Here is a 22,737-nt window from a genome sequence, read left to right as displayed (position 1 = left end):
CTGTAACCAGGATCTTCCATAGAACCACATCCTGTCCTATAGCGCAAAGAACAAAGGATACTCCCCTCCCTCTCCCGACCACTGGCTTGAGGCAGGGATGCAGGTTTTAGTTCTCCAAAAGGAATGGGGGAGGTTTCAAAGAGACCGAAAACATTTTTTCCATTTTTCCAGGCCATTCTCTCTGTTAAATTAGAAAGGAAGAAAGATCATGACAGATTGACCTGAATTTTAATGATAAAACTTGAGACTCCATATAAACGTCTTTCTTATGAGTGGTTGCTTTAGCTTATGCTTCCAGACTCTCTCTGAAGTCTTTCAAAATTCCAGAGGACAGCTTGATTGCTTCTCCCCATCCCCCAAATGAATTAAGCAAATTACTGAGTCTTACGTGTAAGGCAGACATAAGGGAAACAAAGATGAATAAGACAAACATGTGAAGAAGGCCATGTCTACATACGTCATAATCCAACTGTTGAAATCCATAGATAAAGAGCAAATCTTGAAAATGTTATCAGAAAATGCATGTATGACACATTACAGGAGAACCAAGATTTCATTAAGAGTTTAATTCTCATAAGAAACCATGGAGGCCAGAAGAACATCTTTAAATTATGAAAATAAAAAATAAAGCTACTCAATCTAGAAGTCTAAATCAAGCACAAATAACCTTTGTACATGAAAACTAAAGAAAAATATTTTCAGATAAAAGAATATCACCAGTAGAACTGTATTACATGAAGTGCTAAAAAATGTTCTTCTTGCTGAAGGGAAATGACACCAGATTGTTGAACATTTCTTCAAATGTTTATTGGCCATTGAGTTGTCTCTTGTGTGAATTGACAATTTATATTGTTTACATTAATTTGTATTTTCTTGATTAATAAGGTTGAGCATTTTTTCTAATGTTTATTGACCAGTGAATTTGCTTTTCTTATGAATTGATAATTCATATTATTTACCCAGTCTTTTGATAAATTAGTTTTCCTTTCTTAGCAATTTGAAAGAGCTTCCTTTATACTCCTAAATACAAACATTTTTCTGTAACGCAGTTAATTTGCCTTTAAACTTTATGGCATCTGGCAGGCTTCTCTGGCTTCCTAATTCAGCTACTCTAGGGAGGATTCATGTGCAATTGATAAGGTGCTACTGACGAAACTATGACTGGATGGACATAATTTACTACCACACATAACAAGAGACCCTTTCCTGCAACACCATGGGAAGACATGAAGGAGGGGTCCTTTGAAGAAATAAGCCGAAACCTACCCAAGCATAAACAACTTGAAACCAATAGACTATACCTTAAAAATGATACACCCTGAGAAAAACATAAAAGGAACAAAAAGAAAATAGTAATTAAATGATGATGTGAATGGATTCTTGGAATACCTAAGATAGAACTCACAGATGGTTTCATAATGGGTAGAGTATAGCAACAGTCGGTCAGGAAGTAAGGGAAGAAACGCTGTTGCTTTAAAGAAAGGCAGTCAATGGAAAGGAATATGATTAAAAAGACAAGCAGCAAAGAAATATGCAAGAGTATGTTCCTATTGTAGAAAACCTGGTCATGGAATTGCAGATTGCCCAACTGTCCTTGAAAATCGAAATATGGGCACTGGGAATATGTTACCTATGTGGGCACACAAAGCACAAAATAACCAAGTGTAAGGCTAAAGTAGACCTAGGTCTTGGTGAATTTCCTTTTACAATATGTTTTGTTTGTGGGAAAATGGAGCACTTGTTTAGGTCTTGCTAATCCCAAAGGACTCTATGCTGATGTTGGTGGATGCAAACTTTGTGACTCTGTGGAACATTTAAAAATATCTCTGAAAGTCAGAATTCAGATCTAATGGTCACAGTTGGTCTCTGGGCAAAGGGAATGAGTGCAGATTGTGAAAAAATTCTGGATGCACTTAAACCACAGAAACTCAAAACAAAGATACCTAAAATTGTTAATTTTTGATAATGAGCATTACTGTTGTCATTTTACCACCTCATTGTTACTTTCTAAATTGGACCTACTTCACAAATTAGAGCTGGGCTCCCTTGGAGCCAAGCCTCTATTATAGATATTGGTACGATCTGGCTGTGATCAAAAACAATTTTCTGCATTCTACCCATCAAAGAGTACTTCTACCACTGTTTAGAAAAAGATCATTGAAGAAAAGAATAAGATGTTTAAATTGGATTCTCTAAAATAACATATTTTTAACAGACAGAATTTATTTATTTATTTATTTATTTATTTATTTTTTTTTTTTGAGACAGAGTCTCACTCTGTTGCCCTGGCTAGAGTGAGTGCCGTGGCCTTAGTCTAGCTCACAGCAACCTCAAACTCCTGGGCTCAAGCGATCCTTCTGCCTCAGCCTCCCGAGTAGCTGGGACTACAGGCATGTGCCACCATGCCTGGCTAATTTTTTCTATATATTTTTAGTTGTCTGATTAATTTCTTTCTATTTTTAGTAGAGACGGGGTCTCACTCTTGCTCAGGCTGGTTTCAAACTCCTGAGCTCAAACAATCCGCCCGCCTCGGCCTCCCAGAGAGCTAGGATTACAGGCATGAGCCACCGCGCCAGGCCAACAGACAGAATTTAGACATAATTAAGTGGTTGTATACTTGATTGTAACAGTCATCTTTTTTAAAAGCAAAATTATGCGTAAATGTTAACTACCCCTAAACAAAGGGTACAGCTTTGTATTTGGAAATAAATTTTTGGTTATATTGTTTTCTTGGTTCAAAGTAACAATATATTATTATAGTAGAAATTTATTTATGAGTTGCCACAAAGTCTGCATTTTTGAAATATTGAATAAAAGTACATTTGCTATTTTTTAAAAATTAAAAAAACTTTATGGCGTCTTTTGCTAAAAATGTTTACTCTTTCATTGTCAAATACGTTTATATTTCTCTTTATTTTCTGAGTATCCTGCCTTAATAAAAAGAGTATCATGAACCCATAAAAAACACACAGATATACATATGCACATAGGATCTCGTAATTTAACTGTTTTTATTTTTTCTTTTAAAATTAACGTCTCCAAATAAACCTCTTTCTTGTGAATGCTTGCTCACTAATTCATCTGTTTTTATTTTTTACTTTTTGTTTTTAAAATATATATGTTGTAAGGAAGAGGTGCAGATCAGTACTTTTGTCCCTTTTTATCTCATTGATTACTTTGAGTGATAAAAACTGTGATAAAAACTTTTTCTCAGAATGATGTATAGACCCACTAAATTTTGCATATACTGTCAGAATATGCAAATAATGGCTTTTGATTATAGCCAATATGTAAGTTTATTGACTACATGTTACTGAAATAATGTCTACTTAAAATACCTTTCTTTGGTTTATCCAATAGGATGCCCTTAGAAGTATGACCCTTGTACATTATTGAATGTAGTTTATTGTTGCTCAAATATAGGGCCCTCATGTAGTTTATGTACTTTTAAAATAGTGCAAGCTCTATGTGTAAAGCAAGCCCAGAGCAAATTCATTGTCATGTCAGATGTTATTGTCTGTATTAGTCCTGAAACTCTCATTGCTATTCAGGGTTCTTAGACATTACACATATTTATCCTGGTGCTTTGTGCCTAATACATGGTTTCTATCAACCTTCCCCTTCATCTTATCTGTTTTACCAAAATCACCCAATTTGCCTTGATGTCTTCATACACTAATCTCACAGACCCTAAAATTGTGTTCATTGGAAAAGTAAACGAGCCTATAGAATTCTTTCTTTAACATAATAAAACTTTAATTTTCCTTTGGCCAATAATTTGATATATTGTCTTCTTTTAGGCAGTCTCAAGAACATAAGACTATCTTGGCAATTTTTGGGTTGTAAGTGCATGGAACTAGAGAAAGAACGGATTTTATGCTCCTTTCCTGTTCTTTTATTCATAGTTTTCATTGCTGTCAGTTATGTTGATCAGTTTTTACCAAGGCAATGGAATTTGACATTACTGTATGAGAACACAAACTTTGAATTCAGACAAAATCGGATTTATATCCTTGTACCACTCATTTTTAATTTCTCTGAGCCTCCTGATTTTTATCTTTTAAACAAAATTAAACTAAATATAATGTTTTATATGAAAAGTTGGGTATTTACAAAAACTCTTTTTGAAACTAATTTTTAATGGTTAGTAACAACCTATATGCCAAATGAAGTAGTTTTTCTAAAGTTATATTCATTCACGGCTCTCTCTGCATTATTCAACAGAAATCACTAAATTGCTTGGTGAATTTCCATTTCGCCTTGTTTTCCATTCACATTGTATATCCATGGTTTTTCTTCTTCCTCTCTACCTTTATGATTCTATTCTATCTGATTCTATTATCTCTTAATACCCTACAGGATAAGCCCTTCTTCTCTAACTGTATAGGACTCTTCATTGCCCCTATATCTTGTCTTGATCATCCCTACACTTGGTTTTTGCTCATTCTTTACCTCTGACTAGAATGAATTTGTACCCACCTAAATCCCATCTCTCCTTCAGGGAAATATCTCCTTGAGGCTTTTCACAGCCTCTCCGGTCCGATTAAGTCTCTTTTCTGAATGTCTACATATTAAATGAGAAAATATATGTGAAAATAATTTTTAAAAAATAAAATGTTTTTTCTGTTCAATCAGTATTCGATACTCAAGATATTATCGATATTGAGTCACCTTCATACATAACTGATGTAAAGCTTCCTCATGTGGTACTCATTTTTTAGAGATTTTTTTAAAGTTTTATTGGTGTATACTTAACATACAATAAACTGCATCTTTAAATTATCCAATTTGATAAGATTTGGCATACATACACACATCAAACTATCCCCACAATCAAGATAATGAATAAATCCGACATCTTCAGGTTCTTTATGCAGCTTTGAAATTTCCTCTCCCATTCTTCCTCTATCGTAGGCAATCACTGATCCTGTTATTACAGATTAATTTTTGTTTTCTAGGATTCTGTATAATGAAATCACGGTTTTATTCTTTTTTAGCCTCACTTCTTTCATTCTGCTTAATTATGTTGAGATTAATTCATGTTGCTTGCATCAACATGAATTATTTATTATTTATTTAGCAATAAAAAGAAATAAACTATTCTGTCATGGATATACTTCAATTTGTTTACTACTGTTAATGAACATTTATCATTTTTCCAATTTTTTGATATTAACAAGTACTGCTATGAACATTTATGTACACATCTTTGTATGGACATAGGCTTTTATTATTCTTGGGAAATTACTTAGGAGTGGAATGGCTGGACCACATGGTAAGTGTGTGCCTTTTTCAAAAAGCGTCAGACTGTTTTTATGTTCTCACTAGCAGAAAATGAGACTTTCAGTTGCTATACATCCTTGCTAATATTTTGTATGGTTAGGCTTTTTAATTTTAGACATTCTAATAGGTGGAATGTGATAGTTCATTGTGGCTTTAATTGGCATAGTGTTTCAGTATGACTTAAAGGATAAAAGTTGAATATCCATTTTTTTTGCCTTTTTTTGAACTTCTGAATTTGGGAAGTCTTGAGTTCTGTGTTAGCAGCTTTCTTCTTTGAAAAAAAAATATGTTTAAAGTTTATGTCTTTGCTTGGCACTTTAAATACACAATGTACTTGTTGACATTCATACATAATTTTTAAATGGTAACAGTAAAAGGAATCAGAAGTAGTAATAGTAAAAGCATCATTTCTCTTAAATAAATAAGCCTATGCCCTTAGAAATATTTAGAACCTGACTTTTATAGTTTATGCTCTCATTTGTCAGTTCTAATTGTTTAGAAAAAAGCAAAAGAATCCTTTTAAAAAATTTTGTTTGTAATAAAATTGTTTCTTTTTAGAAACTTACTCATAATTATGAAGGACAAAGGAATTTGAGCCAACATTTCTCTAAGAAGCTTTTTGTAATATCTTTAGTCATTAGATTATTTTTGAACAAAATAGCTATAACTCGAGATTTGAAACTTTATTACACAAAAAGCAGGAGAAAACTACACACTCAAGTGCTGTTTTATATCAAATAAGGATTGACAACAGTGTTTTTATGCATCTATTCTGCCCACATAAGAAGCCAGCTTCATCATCTGGATTTGTCCTGGGGCTGAAACTTTTTATAAATATGAGAATTATACTTTTTTTAAAAAAAAATGGCAAATAGAATATGGTATCCAGCTGTGGATTTGCTTATATATTATATTTGCATTTATTTCCTGGGCTTGTTTTATACAGTATATGGCAATATGTTGTCATAAAAATTCCATGATTAATGCTTATTTATGAAATCTTGTGTAAATATCTTAGAACTCAGTCAAACAATGTGCAAGTTAAACAGTTTTTTTTTTCCTGAGTAGTGGAATGACATATCCCATGGGAATAGTAGGTTGGATATGTTCTTTATCTATGGAAAAGTCTCATGTAACATTGCTCTTTTACTATTCTGTATTATATCATTCTTTTTTAAAATTTATTTTGCTAGGCAAGAAATGTAGTTTCACATCTATTCTTAGGAAAAATAGAGGAAATTTAGATGTGGAAATTATTTAGAAATAGGTATGGTAATTATTTAATATTTCACTTAATAATTTACTAGGATATATTTTCTAATTTTGATCCTGTCCTCTGGTTAAGAGGCATTTGTATTTATTCTGTTATCTATATGTGAAAATAAATCTGTTCAATAATAAGTTGTGCTTTTATTACTATGGTTTTAATCCACAAAAAATGCTGGATTATAAAATATCACAGTATGAGTATGAAGCAAATTTCAAGTGTGAATAAATCATGATCAGTGATACATTAGTAGACTTTTGTAGATTCTTGTTTCTCCAGACTGGTTAATTTATGCATATTTAATATTTCAGTGAATTGTGACTTGAAATTGAAAGACTTGTTTTCCCTTTTTTTTTCTCTTATGCTCAGGTCCAGCTCTTCTGTGAGATAACTGATACCATGAATAAGGTCTGGAATAAGATTCAGAAGAGAGGCAATCTCAGTCCATCTTCAGCCTATACAGACACCATGGCAGGGCCTGTCCCTACTTCTCCAGTTAGAAGCAGTGTGGGTACAGCTCCTCCAGATACTAGCACATGCAGCCCATCTGCCGACATTGGAACTACTACTGAGGTAAGTGTTTTTGAAAGATTCTGTTACCAAATAATCCAGAGTTCCATACGATGGTTAAGAATGATGATAACCTTACCACTGTGGAAGCTGACAGATTCAAAAGAATCATGAGAAGCTGTGGCAGCAATGACTGTGTATTACTATTACTTTTAGGTCTGAGTGTTTTTATCACTTTCAGTAGGTTATGAGGTAGTTCAAGAAAGTACATGCTCTATGAAATGATAAAAACTGAGACATAGTAAGACATGTTTCCTCAGAAGTATGGAACTTAGAAGCTGAGTGAAAAAGAAACTCGTGTTTCTCCTTTCCCTACTTCTGTGCCTCTGCCTCTTTTTTGAACCAGGATATATTGTAATCTTTAGATTAGTGGTTTTCAGCCCTACTATACCCAATGCCCTCTCCTTCTTCCCCCCAATCACAAAAGCCTTTCTTTTTATTTTTTATATCCTAATCTCACCCAGCATGCCAGTGACTGTTTTATGTAACAAATATTTTATTTGCTTCCTTTACCATCCCAAAATGAAAATGAAAAAGAATGTAACCTACATATACATGTAATTTCAAAAATATATAATATCATAAATAAAATATAAAGGATAAATAAAATGAAACTAAGTTAAAACACAATAATATGTATTTCAGTATATAAATGCCTTGGCATGATTACATAATGGAGTACTCAGATACATATAATAACTGTGAATATGATGACTACAAATAGAATTGTACAGGTCTACATTAAATATCACAGATGGTATTGCTGTTGGGGGCATGATTTTCTGAAATAGTGACAAATTCATAGTAAGGTTTTTGAACAAAACATTGTTCAATCTTTCATTGTAGTGGTTGTGTTTCTGGAACTCTTAGTGTATATTAAAATCATGCAAAAATGAAAAAAATTATGTTTAGGTTTAGAACAGATTATGTAAACAGAATTTTCACCTACATGAATGTCTGCTAGACAATCTTCATTTTGCAGGACTGTCCTATTCAACTGCAGTCCCCAACCCCTGGGTCACAGACTGTTACAGGTCTGTTAGGAACTGGGCTGCACAGCAGGAGGTGAAGAGGGGCAGAGTGAAGCTTCCTCTGTATTTACAGCCGCTCCGGATCACTTGCATCGCGCATAAGCTCCGCCTCCTGTCAGATCAGCATAGCATTAGATTCTCATAGGAGCACGAATCATGCAGTAAACTGCACGTGTAAGGGATCTAGGTTGTACACTCTTTATGATGATCTAAAGTGGAGCTGAGGTGGTGATGCTAGCACTGGAAAGCAGCTGCAAATACAGATTATCGTTAGCAGAGAGGTTTGAGTGCACAATAGATGGAATGTGCTTGAATCATCTGGAAATCATCCTCCCCTGTCCCCCAGTCCATGGAAGAATTGTCTTCCATGAAACTGGTCCCTGGTGCTAAAAAGGTTGGGGACTACTGCTGTTCAACACAGGGCCTCTTGTATCTCTAACTTCTAACCCTTAAATGCCAGTAGTGACACACAATCATTGAGTTAACCAAAAACACCCTCTTTTATTTGCAAAACACCCCTTAGATGGCTGAACTTCCCCTTGCCCCCCAGAACTACTGATCTATAGCAGATGGAAGGAGAAGATATGTGTTTTTTCCTGCATAAAGACACCATTTCCTCTGGAAACAAAGCTATTGGCAAAATACAGAATGTGAAAAGAATCAAGTAAAGGGGATGTTAATTTTTTCTATCTTACAAATCAGTAAAAGCAAATTCACTCATTTAAAAGGGCAAATTTCACCTGCTGTGAGGCTTTAAACACTTTGAAGTAGATCTGTTTAACCCTCTGTACAAGCAACTATCTGCCTATTCCAAATCTTTAGAAACATGGTGACCTAAGTGATGGGATTATTCTTTCCTTTTCTTTTTCTTTTTTTCCCAATGAGAAAGAAGTGAAAAGTCTAGAAATGAGCCCTTAATGAAGTTAATGGGGCATATCCTTTCTGGAGTAAAACCAATGAATTCTGTCTTGGAAATTCCCAATGTTATGAGCACACAAAAGTTTTTAGAAGTCCTGCAGTAAAGAAAGCCATTTAACTTTATTCAATGCAGCAGTGTCCAAACTTATTTAAGCAAAGACCCATTTTTCACAGTCTACCAATTAACACCGTACAAAATATATGTTGTGAAATGCTTTGATAATCAAGGTTTGAAGTAATAAATTGTTAGACAAGGGTAGTACTAGTGAAATTGATAAATACAGTTAAATCTTAGAGACATTTAGTGGCAGAAAGGAGAGTGTTCCATTAAACAATTGTTTGCTAAGTACTGTATTCACAGCGATGTCAAGAGGAACATGACATCCTATTTTGGAAGAGTTCTTCTGTAAAGAAACATTTAAAAAACATTATAAGTGCAGGAAAGACAGGGCTAACATAGAATGGTCACAGCTATTGTTCATACATCTAGAGACTATCATTCATACAAGGTATAGTATGAATGGTGCATTCTAGAATTGTACAGTATACAACCTACATGAAGGACATAGTGGCCTTGATATGAGAGACAAAACAAATAAACATGCCCTTCAGTTATAGAGGAAGGTGTTGATAATTAATGTTAGAATAAATTTGTTAATAATTCATTCTAAAAGATCTGTGGATATTTTGTGGAGGAAGTAATATTTGAGATGGATCTTAAAAAACGAATATGACATGGGTAGCAATTTTGTTTTAGTAGGTTTGTAATAAATATGATAGAATAAAAGAATGGTGTCTTCATTAGTCAAAGTGAGGAAATGGAGAGACTAAGAAAGGGAGTGATTTTGCTCAATCACTTAAAAACAAATTAATTCTGATTTTAATAAGTTTTTTGTATGACTACAATTTACTTCAAATTAGAAAGTTGATTTTTTTCTCATTGGCTTATAAAGATAAATAATGAAAATACTTATGGTAGATTTGTTAGTTTTGTGCTAGCTATGGATGTAATCTGATCTGTATGACAAAAATCTGAAAACGAAAGAATGTTAATGCAAAGATTCATAAATTAATATTTAAGAAAGACCAGGTAAATCAGTTCACAGAGAAGGTAGCACAGGTTAATGGGTATATGGGGGGATGGATGGAGATGTGGCAAGTTTTTCAAAATGTGCCCTCTTCTCTTTTTATATAGTGTGGTCAAGAAAAGAGATAGGTAATTACTACTAGTTCAGTATCAATTAGAAACCCACAGTCACTAGGGAAGCTTGTTCTGTGAGAAGTATCTTAAAATAATTTAGCTAGTTTGTTTTCTATAAACAGCAGGAATATTTTCATGAAGATGGTTATGATATGATCAGTGTTAAGGCTTTGATTTAACTTTACCTTACAACTTAGAAGGAGGTGTATGTCTGTTGAATATTTCACTTTTCTCTTCTTGCTCTCAAGAAAATATTTATATGGAAATCAAGATTAGCCATGCGCATCTGAGTTTAAATTTACCTCTTTCAGAATTAGCCAGTAGGTCGCATGCAGTGGCTCACACCTGTAACCCCAGCAGTTTGGAAGGCCAAGGCAGGAGGGTCACTTGAGACCAAGAGTTTGACACCAGCCTGGACAACATAGTGAGACCTCATCTCTACAAAAAATAAATAAAAAAATTTAAAAATTAGCTGGACAATGGTGACATGCACGTGTACTCCCAGCTACTCGTGAGGCTGAGGTGGGAGGATCACTTGAGCCCAGGAGTTTGATGCTGCAGTGAGCTATCTATGATGGATCATACCACGGTACTTTAGCCTAAGCGACAGAGTGAGACCCTGTCTCAAAAAAACAAAAGAAATAGCCAGTAAATGATGACATCAGAAAATATAGTCAGTGTTTCCCCCAGTGTGTATGGTTACTTCTTTATCTATAACTCATCCTGTAGTTGTTTTATTCATTTAGAATTCAAAATCTGTGCCCAAGCTTTCATTTCTCATTTCCCTTTGTTTATAATGCTGCCAGACCTGTGCTTAATGACTTTTGTAATTTTTGTTCCTTTTATTTGGGTTCTAACACGGTAGATTATGTTATTGTGACCCTTTGAATTCCCATGTAAAAACTGTTTTTGTAATTTTGATGAATTTGCATGTATATTTAAATGGATTACCTGCTGAGTAGAAATAAAACCTTGCTCTCTCCTGAGAGAAGCTACTGAATGAATGACACTATAGAGAACTTATAAAAGGAGAGAGTATATAAATGTATTTTGTTTTATTCCATTCAAAAAGACTTTATACTTCTTTGGACACAGCATTCTTGGAAAGCTCTAGGAGTCCTTTGCTCTTCTTGGTAATCATTTTATCTTTTTATTTATTTATTCATTTATTTTTGTTTTGATTTTTGAGACAGAGTCTTGCTCTCTCCCCCATGCTAGAGTGCAGTGCCATCACAGCTCACTGCAACCTCAAACTCCCAGGTTCGAGCAATCCTCCTGCTTTAGCCTGCTGAGTAGCTGGGACTACAGGCGCATGCCACCACACCTGGCTAATTTTTTAATTTTATGTAGAAACAGGGTCTCACTATGTTGTACAAGTTGGTCTCAAACTACTGGCCTCAAACAATCCTCCTGCCTTGGCCTCCCAAAGTGCTAGGATTACAAGTGTGAGCCACTACGCCTGGCCCTAATAATCTTTTGATTATAGGAAGACTTTCCGTTAGAAACACCATCATTGTAAGCAATGGGTCTATTTACAGATTTAAATATACAGTTTATATGCTGTGATTAGTCATAGCAGTAGTATTTCCCAACCTTTTTCATGTCATTGCATATATAGAAAATGATATTTATATCTGCAGTAAGCAGACAAAGCTCTAAGACAGTGAAAGCTCCATTTACCCCAGGGCCCATGCAAAGACTCTAGGGGCCAACGGAATCCATGTCTCAACATACCTGTGATACATCCCATGTGTCTCAGCACACTAGTTAGCAAGCTCTGAATTATAGTTCCTCTTTGATAAATACATTTTTAATATTTTTATTATTGCCCCATTAACTAGGTATTAATGAATGTAAATAAAATTGTTAAAATTGTTTTATAATTGTAGTTCCTTCCTCCTTTGTTAAAATAATATTGTAGCAAATAACACATAGAGCTACTATGATACACCATTTATTAGTGTGGCAGAATCTTGTACACAGGGCTAAGAAGTAAATTAAAAGTCAGATTGAAATGACATAATTATTTAACCCTACTATTTTTATTTTAAAAACCCTAAAGCTTAAAATAACCTATTAACATTACATGGGGCATGTAACTGACTACCTGTCTGTTCTGTTCTGAGTAAATCTCAGTGTTGTTCTTGTTTTTACAAGAGCTGGGAACATAAAATGAAGGCACACTAAATTGAAAATGTTTAAATTATACCATTTGTATATAGCAATTTGCCTATACTCAGGGCCCAATGCAAAAATTTTATCAAGAAGATTTGCATTAGCTTTCCATTTTGGAATACTTACTAAACTAAGCACTTTACAAGCTTTATCTCTTTAAATTCTCAGACCAATATTATGAGGTGGATAATATTAGATTTCTATTTTACAGTGAAGAATTTGTGCCTACAGAGGTTCAGCGATTTGCTCAAGGTCATAAAGACATTTCTCTCTTTATGTAACTTCTCATTTTCTCTCTCCATGTGTTTTAACTTTTTCCCCCCTTCTTTTTGCTGTCTTGTTAGTTCTTTTTTTTTTCTTTCTAGGTTGTTTACTCAAATATCTCTTTTTTTCCAGTTTACTAATTCTTCCTGTAGTTGTTCTAATCCATTTGGTTTCAGTCAGTGGTTGATACAATCAGGAGATTGAAGAATAAGAAGAGAGAGAGGTTGGTGTTTTTCTTTCTTGTTCCTTCCCTGTTTTGGTGCATGTTTGTGTGGCACCAACTGGGACCTTCCAAGAGTACAGGTCCTGCCAGGGAAACCCTCTCCTGTGGTTCTACTTCTCATGGGACTTAGGGAAATACTGCTTCCTCCTTTTGCCTATTAAGGTCTAAAAATGGTTTGGCTTCTTATTGTTGCTAGTCTTTGGATGCCTCAACATCGCTAGCTAATTCCTTTTACCCTGCCCACACCTTTGTGAATAGTTACTTTATTAAAGTCCCTTTATTTGAACCATATCTGTGGAATTATGTTAACTGTTTGGTTCCTGATAGATATACTACCTGTTCTATTTTTTTCACACTGTCCTGATATGTTTATTCATTCTTTTATTTCTTTACCTTTTAAGATGCTTAGTTGTAGTCCTTTCAGATTTTCTTAACTCCATTTATTGGGGATGCTAGGTTTTTGTCAGTTATATCTGCTGAATCTCCCTTAGCATGATTCATTTTCTTATGTGGTTTATACTTTTTTAGTATGAGCTTATCTTCAAAAGTTTAATTTATCTATGGGACTCCTCTGAGTCCTATGTTATAGAATCTAGGGCAGTTTTTAGTTTTATTTATTAACAGGAGTTTGCCTTAGTTTGCAAATACTGCAGACTAACAAATGATAGGATTTAGTCTCTCATGAATGGCTTTTTCATGCCCCACTCTACCTCTCCTCTGTCCTGGGATCTGGAAAACTTCCATGACATTTTTTTCAGCCTGGTATCTAGTGTCCCTTTTGCTAAAGAGGTGGCCCTTTTTGGCTCCAGGCTTTAAGAAAAGGACTCCCAGCTCAGGCTCTCGGCCATGTCTCCAGTCCCTTAATGAGTTAAAATGCCATTGTTCAACCCCTAGACTCTTATCTTACACATACCACCATGGACTCAGTCCCCACTTCTTACCCTGGCATTGTGTTTCCTTTTCATTTCTGCCACCTTGAGATTTGTCTTTATTATAAGTTTATCTGTTGTATGAGAAAAAGATAGAATCCTCAAATTGGACAGTTTTAGGAGAGTTTAATAAAATGACAAAGATGTTAAGTGGGAAGGGACAGGAGATGGTACAGTACCATAGAGCTGTTGTTGCCACCAGTAGGCTTAAAGGGCAGGAGGGAGAGGTCATCAGACCAGGGAATAAATACCCCGATTTAATTCTCCTCCCTCCTTTCTATCTCCTGCCACTGTTTCTCATTCACTGAAACCAATAAAAAAACACAGAGCAAGGAAATCCACCCACATAGTTCATATAGGTAGCCTCCCAGGCACAGAGGGTAATGAAGGGTGGAAAGTAGATGTAGAGGGCCAAAAAAAAGATATACATTACTTTCATGTATTAAATTCATATGATATTTTATCCAGAATTTTCTGTGCTTTTGTAGTATAAATGGGAAATGTTCATTTCAGATTAATCTCCATGTTGTTTGAATTAAAATTTCTTTAACATATTGAGTACTAAGAACCAGTGTTGGAATATTTGTTTTTTTCACTTTGGTACATATTGTAGGTTCCCAGTACCATTGATTAAACATTTTTTGGTGATTTTTAAAACTGTAGTAAAATACATATAATTCAAAGTTTACCATTTTAACTGTTAGTAAATGTACAATTTAATGGCATTAAGTACATTCACAGTGCTGTGCACCATAATCACTATCCATTTCCAGAACTTTTTCATAATCCCAAACAGAAATTCTATACCTATTTAACAACTCTTCATTCTCCCCTCCCCTCATCCCTGGTAACTTGTATTCTACTTTTTGTCTCTATGAATTTCCCTATACTAGGTACTTCACATAAGAGGAATCATATGATATTTGTCCTTTTTGTGTGTGGCTTATTTCACTTTGTGTAATGTTTATAAGGTTCATTCATGTCTTAGTATGTATCAGAATTTCATTCATTTATGTGATTGAGTAATATTCAGTTGTATGTATATAGCACATTTTGTTTATCCATTCATCTTTGGCTAGACATATGGGTCATTTCCACATTATGGCTATTGTGTATAATGCTGGTTTGAACATTGGTGTACAAGAGTTGATTAACTTTTAATGAAATAGTTTTGCCTTGAAATTATATGTACCTTACAAATTTTGTGCCTGATAAACTGTTTTAAAACTAATGTAATACTAGAAATGTTATTTTATATATTTTTTTACTTGTTGAATATGTTGATAACTGAAAGGGAGAGGGGGAAGAAAATGAATCCAAGTATTTTTAAAGGTACTTTATCTAGTATGGATTTTCTTACTTAAAAGAACACATTTCTGTCATCTTAATATGGTTTGCTTAGTACTAGCATGAATAGTCTAGAATTATAGTAGCACTTAATATCATCCCTGAATGTGTTCAAGCATATTTCAAAATTTTGGCAGAAAATGTGGGTATCAGAGAGTAAAAACAGGGAAAATTCAAGTAGTATGTTTAGTTTCTATAGTAACCTTTCAAACAAAAAATAGAATGATAGCAATTTGTTTTCTCTAAGGTGTATTCTTTTTTCTCCTGGGGAAAACTAGCTAAAGTATCTGCTACTTTCCTATTCTTTGTTGTAGACTCTGTTTTCTTTTGCAGAGCTTGACAAAGTAAGCAAAGTTCTTTCTCTCAATTCCATCAACTTATAGGTGTATTGTTGAAGAGATTGTCAGCAAGGTCCTTTAGACCAGCATTTTCATTTTATGTACTATAACATTGAAACACAGTGAATTAAAATTAGTGTTACACAAGGTAGGGACTGGGCCAACTCATGTTAACATGATTCTAAATTAATGGGATCTATGGAAGAGACCTTAGAGTCAGACAACTTGAAATTTTATCTCTGTAACTTATGATGGTATTATGTAATCTCTATGCCTTAACTTCATCATCTTTAAAATGGGGATAATATTAATAATCATCTCAACATGTTAGTACAACTATTAACTAAGTGAGTTTATGTACAGTTTGTTCAAAAACTCTATGATATATCCTTCTATTTACTTTTGTCTCACTGTGTTGCCCGGGCTAGAGTGCCATGGCGTCATCCTAGCTCACAGCAACCTCAAACTCCTGGGCTCGAGCAATCCTTCTGCCTCAGCCTCCCTAGTAGCTTGGACTACAGGCATGTGCCACCATGCCCAGCTAATTGTTCTATTTTTTGTAGAGAAAATACAGCTATTGCCCAGGCTGGTCTCAAACTCCTGGGCTCAAGCGATCCTCCTGCCTCAGCCTCCCTAGTAGCTTGGACTACAGGCATGTGCCACCATGCCCGGCTAATTTTTTTCTATGTATTTTTAGTTGTCCAATTAATTTCTTTGTATTTTTAGTAGAGACGGGGTCTCGCTCTTGCTCAGGCTGGTTTTGAACTCCTGAGCTCAAACAATCCACCCGCCTCGGCCTCCCAGAGAGCTAGGATTACAGGCGTGAGCCACCACGCCCGGCCAGGAAGTAGTTTTATTTGTTCTACTCTTTAGAAAAGTATGTTTTTCATGTGAAAATTCTTGTAATCACTATATATTCCCATGATGATTAACAAAGTAATCCTAATTTCATATGCACTTGGCTATAACATATATCTCCTCTAAATTGGAGGGTCTTAGTTTAGGTGTTAGTTGGATATAGAAAAACTTTTAACTTAGAAGATTATCAGAAGAGAGGGAGAATGAAATGGTGAGAACTAGATGGACAGAGGACACTAATTTCATTGTTATAAAGGGAACACAGGCAAGCATCTTGATCCTTTTCCCAGGTCTAGTATTGATATTGCTACATTTCTAGAAATTGGATTTTATACTACTCACTGATAAAATAATACTTAATCATAAAATAGACATTTGAATCCACTCCAGTGGCCCAACTTATGTCAAATAAAACTAATGAGCATAACTCTTATAGATGCTAAACACATGTAATGTATTTTTGTTGCTGTACAAATATGATTTTATATTAAAGTTACCTTTTTTATCTTAAGTATAAAATTCTGTAGCATTAAGTACATTTACATTGTTGCACAGCTGTCACAACCATCTATCTCCAGAACTTTTTCATTTTCCCCAACTGAAACTGTGTCCATTAAACAGTAACTCACCACCTTAATAGTAAATCTTCCAATGTATGAACACTGGGTGTCTTTCCAATTATTTGTGTCATCTTTAATTTCTTTTAGCAATGTTTCGTAGTTTTCGTTGTACAAGTCCTTCACTTCCTTGGTTTGGATTATTCCTAAGTATTTTATTCTTTTACATGCTATTGTAAATGAAATTATTTATTTTCTTTTCTTATTGTTGACTGCTAGTGCATAGAAACATAACTGACTGATTTGTGTGTGTTGGTTTTATATCCTGCAACTTTGCTGAATCCATTTATGCTAAAAGTTTTTTTGGTGGAATCTTTAGAGTTTTTTACATAAAAGATGATGTCTTCTGTGAAAAGAGGTAATTTTGCTTCTTCGTTTCCAATTTATTTCTTTTTGTTGCCTATTTGCTCTGGCTGGGACATCCAATACTATGTTAAATAAATTTTCCGATTTAGTTTTAAAATATTAGACAATATTTTAAAGTTTAATATAATTTTTTGATAATTTGCTTTATTGTGAAGGGAAATCTCTAACTTTATTTTGGCTCTAATTAAATTCTGTACAAACAACACAAGACATATTGAGAAATTATCCCTTTGTTGCCTTTTCTATTTCCAAATTGTACTTTTTATGCTGTCTTTTTTTATATGAAATAAGTGTTAAGTGAAACATGACAGATTATAAGTAGATGATTCAGATTGGGAAGCTACCATTGGCTCAGAAGGAAAGGTGTCAAATATTGATTATATTGTTTCAGTGCCATACTAGGTGTGGAATAATAAAGTCTCGCAAAGCTTTAAATAAAAAATGAATATTGGACTGAGAAGTTGTTTGGCATCAACTTCTGTAGTTACACTGTTGTCAATTTTTCAATTATTCAAGTATAGTTAATCTCAGCAGCAATCTATCTCAAATTATTATTCAAACAACTCTTTAATTACTTAGTTTGAACATTTTATTCCATTGCTGTTTTAAAAATCTCATAATTGTTTTAAAGCTTCTCCTGAAAATGTTTATTTCATTTAATATTTTCTTTAAATGGTTTTATCCTTAGCATTTAGAGAGAAACTTTATTCAAAATGTGGAAATTGTAGCATTTAGTTTATCATCTTACTATTTTGAATAGCTGTGGACAAAAACAAAAATAATGTACTAAAGCAGATTAGAAAAATGAAGGTCATTGTTTAGCCATCACTTACCATTCAATGAAATATTTTATATATAATGCTTTTCATATTCCAAAATAATCATATCAGAAAATGTCTCTCAAGTCTTGGCTACTCAATTTTATTTTTTTAATTTAGGTAGTTTTATTGTATAGATATAACCTAATAATCTGAGGTTGCCTTACATTTGTTGTGCTTATTTATATCAATTATGTATCTGGGGACAAATTTGAAATTGTAGTTTTAATTTTTTAAAATTAAAATTTGTATTCAAATAAACTTTATAAAGTTTTTTAAACATTTTACTTTTTAAAAGATCATTTTTGTTGCTTAGTTGGGTCAAAACTAGTATTATAAGACTTTTGAATATAGAAAACTACTATAAATGAATCTAGTTTAAGAAATCACATTCTAACAATTGTTAGTATTAAACAGAAGTATTTGTTTATATGATCCGTAGATGATTTATACTTTAAACTATGAGTAATTCTTTTCATGCTGACATGTTGAGAGGGAGCACTGTCCTTTTGTGCAAATATAGCTCTAGCTTCCTGTACTTCAGTCTGGGTCATGGTAGAGTAGGAAATATGAGTTCGATGCTTAAGTACTGAGCTTAAAAACGCTTAATCATTTTTTTCCACGCTTGCATTGAAATAGTGAGAACAAAGGTAGTGGAGACCACAGCAGGCCACTTGTTACTATTGACTTAAATATAAACAGTGGTGGAAGTGTTTAGCCCTTTGGGAAGTTTTGTGACTGAAGGAGAATGCTGGAGTTATTTTGATAAGAGAGAAAAGCAATGTGGCCAAAACTATGATCATCCCTAAGCTCTAAAGCAGGCCAAGGATTAAGAGTTGAAGTGTTTGCTCTTGCAGATAGACAAAGATTAATTCACCCAGGAAAACAAACTCAGTATTTTGGTCAGTTTGCAACAAAATGGTAAAACAGTTGAACTGTTTAAAATTTGTTCTAAGGAAGTATGGGAAAATAGTTCCGCATCTCCGTTTCTGGCCTGATTTTCACTATAGATTTGGAAACAGCAGAAAATTAATGCACAAACATGTTTAACAGTACACAACAAATGTTGTGAATCCAAAATGAAAATTAAAACTGCAAGAGGAAGTAAAGTAAAGCTTTTTCTCAGGAGTGCTTACTCAATTTGAAGCCATAGTTTTCTTATCATTCTTACCCAGTAGTGTTAAAAATTGAGGTCTTGTTGATTTGAGATGCTGTTTTCTCTGAAGTTTTCCATTCTTGGCATATGACATTCTTCTAACTATTAGAAAAAGATTTAATTTAAGCATACTTCTGCTCTAAAAACCTATCCATAAAGAAAGGCATACTGGCCACATTATGTTGTCTTTTATTTAATTTTACTTTGTAAAAAGCATCTTTTTCTGGAACGTCCTTTTCATTAGATTAGCTTTTCATTAGGTTAGCTGTGTTATATTACACAGCTAACCAAAAACCTGATTTTTTTAAAATAGCTTCTCAAGTTCTAGGAATTTCAATTGTATAAATTTAGAACTACTTATTTTGGAGAAGCATTTATCTGAAAATCCACAGTGAGCTGTTTGCTTTGCTTGGTGTAATTGGGACAAAGAGTGACTATACTGTCTTCAGATTTAACTCTGTAATTTTCTGTCAGAGTAAATCCCAAGACACTGTTGCTTTGCTCTGCTTGGTGGCTAAATGTTCCTATAATAAACACTTGCCAGTTGTTCTATGAATATATTCCCCATTTGGTCTCCTTCTGGGGTTTCAGGAATATTGAATTTTCTTCTGATTGAAAGATGATAAAACACTGAGGTCAAGGTAAAAGCTTCATGTGGGAACTGAATATACCTTTGTCTAGATTGCCTGTCTGTGATAATGAGAGCAGGGGTTTTGGTTTATTTTGTTGGGGTTTTACTTATCTTTCCTGCTCTTAAGTGTAAGGCTAATGGCTTGACTTAGAGATTAGCAGCTTCTGCTCTGACAAACTATACATAGAAAATGGCATATTGACATGTTCTATTGCCTTCGCTTAAATTTTAAGGGATTTTTTTTTTTGACTGTTGACTACTGGTCATGACTCCTTAGCATAGGAAATGAACATTTTGTTTGAGACATTCAAATCAACAATGAATTCAATGATCATTTCAAATCAAATCAAACCTCCTTTGTATTAGAGGTTGAGGATGTACAGCAAATGAAAATGTGTCTGAAGTAAGAAAGATGACAAAATTAGAAAGTCAAGAGGGATACCAAATTCTAGAAGAATATAAATTTCTTAAACATTGGTTCAACTTGATGGTGATGATTATACCTACCATTTATGAAATGTTTGCTATGTGTAAATACTTCATTCACATTCATGTTCTTATTTAATCTTAACAGCTCTAAGAGATAAATATCATTATACTAACCATTTTACAGAGGAGCAAACATACTCTGAAAAGTTAAACTACTTGCCTAAAATCACCTGACAAGCATCTGAAGTCTTAACCTAATACATCATACTGCCTGCCATACATACTAAGCTTAAGTATATATAACTGATATTTAAATACATCTTTTAAACAAATAAGCATGTTGTATTGTATTTGATCAGTTCTTAGAATATATGGGTTTAGGCTCCGTAAGTTTTGTTTGCAAGTTTTAAATGGACAGCAGTTTGGGATTTTAAAAGCCCAAATACTTGGTAGCTAATCTTAAAAGAACTAAACATATCAGTGGGTGATTACTATCTTTAGCACCATCTCTTCTGCATTTGAAACTAAAACTATTCAAATCCTTCAAATAAAAGAGTTTATTTTACTCTGGGCTACTAAAAGCTGCTGAAAAGACCAAAAACCAACAAATCTTTCACAGCAAGTTTGGTAGCACTGAATTTAAGGCCTTATACCTATCTAGAGTTCAGTATGTATTTGTTGAATTGAATAAGCCCATGCTCTATTCCTCTAAGAGACTTTTAACCATATAGAACATTTTAAAAACCTGTTGTCAAATCTGCTAATTTTTAATGTCTCCTTATACTATCATAGGCAAGGTATGACGAATGTTTTGCTAGTTCTTAAACTGTGCTGATCACTTTGCTATGCTATTCTAGATTCATTTATAAATGTTCTATAGCAGGGATAGACAATTTTTTTTCTGTAAAGGCCTAGATAGTAAATACGTTTAGACTCTGTGGACCATAGCATCTGTGTAGCAACTATTTAACCCTGCTGAAAAGCAGCCATAAACAATAATTAAATAAATGGATGTGGCTATGATCTATACTAGTAAAACATTATTCCTCAGAACAGCTGGATTTAAGCCAGTCACTATAGCTTGCAGACCCTACTCTACAAGGAAATACTCATTGGTATAATCCTGAATTGTTCTGGATTATATATGACTTTTAGAGGAAACCGGAATGACATGGATGTACATTTTAACTATAAAAACTGAGTGGTATATGTTTATATGATTACATTTTGTATTAGTATTAGTATTTGTATGATTATCATTAGCATATACGATATTAAAAAGTTACAAATAATAATTGCTGATTTTAAACTATAAATTGTATTCATTTATTTTTTGTGTGTGTTTTTTCCTCATCACCCCAGGGAGATTCTATACAAGCAGGTGATGACTCACCATTCTCAGATTCTGTTACCTTGGAACAAACTACAAGTAATATTGGCGGCTCCAGTGGACGTGTTAGTCTATGGATGCAGTGGGTGCTCCCCAAAATTACTATAAAGCTCTTTGCTCCAGATCCTGAAAATAAAGGCACAGGTACAGCATTACTTCTCTTCTTTTCTGAAAAACCAAACATTAACTACTATTTTTAGAAGAAATATGAGACTTAATTTTATTTATTTTCATTTATAATTCAATTAATATCATTAGGTCTAATCCAAATGATTTCTATTGGCAATGCTAAAATGTTGAATCTTGTCAATATTTAAAATTTATGTCTTCATGTGTACATATTCTCTTTGACTTTGTAATAACTAAATTTTGTCTTGTTTATATTAAAATTCATCCCAAAGACCATGAGAAAATTTCCAGATTGATCATATTGATATATTATATCATTGTCACTATAAAAGTATTGCAAAGATCCTTGACTGGTATTGGATATAGCACTTCAGACTTGAACTGGGATTACCCCTATCTTGAAATAGATTCCTTATCTTAATCGTAAAGCCTGTTAATGTATTGATATTAATTTTGCTTATTATTCTAGAAGGCTGTGTGGTCGGAGTGCCTCTATACATGTCTAGAGTGTATATGCCAATGTGAAATGTAAAACACAAAGTTTTAATATTGATTTTTAGGACTGTATTTATATTAATGTTTGCTTCTTATTGCAGAAGTTTGTATGGTCAGTGAACTAGAAGATCTCAGTGCCTCCATAGATGTCCAGGATGTATATACCAAAGTGAAATGTAAAATAGAGAGTTTCAATATTGATCACTATAGAAGCAGGTAAATAATGAATAATGAATATAGGAAGAGCTACATTTTCTTTGAACAAAGGTCTGTGATAATGAGAGCAGGGGTTTTGGTTTATT

The 22,737-nt window shown here is 33.6% G+C and overlaps 1 protein-coding gene and 1 pseudogene across 1 annotated transcript in view; both read left to right on the top strand.

The window, feature by feature from the left end:
• Positions 1–22,737, top strand: part of VPS13B (vacuolar protein sorting 13 homolog B (yeast)) — a 933,283-nt gene that overhangs the window by 468,527 nt on the left and 442,019 nt on the right. Inside the window, exons 25-27 of the mRNA XM_012643529.1 lie at positions 6,920–7,123; positions 21,784–21,955; positions 22,537–22,651. Of these exons, the coding sequence (XP_012498983.1) occupies positions 6,920–7,123; positions 21,784–21,955; positions 22,537–22,651 (491 nt within the window). The remainder of the gene's footprint in view (positions 1–6,919; positions 7,124–21,783; positions 21,956–22,536; positions 22,652–22,737) is intronic.
• On the top strand, positions 1,158–1,963 carry LOC105809787 (annotated as a pseudogene).

Source organism: Propithecus coquereli, unplaced genomic scaffold (genome assembly GCF_000956105.1).
Source record: "Propithecus coquereli isolate 6110/MARCELLA unplaced genomic scaffold, Pcoq_1.0 Scaffold2, whole genome shotgun sequence".
Classification (NCBI taxonomy): Eukaryota; Metazoa; Chordata; class Mammalia; order Primates; family Indriidae; genus Propithecus; species Propithecus coquereli.
The sequence above is the reverse complement of the archived record's forward strand: the minus strand, read 5'-3'. Positions and strand labels throughout refer to the sequence as shown.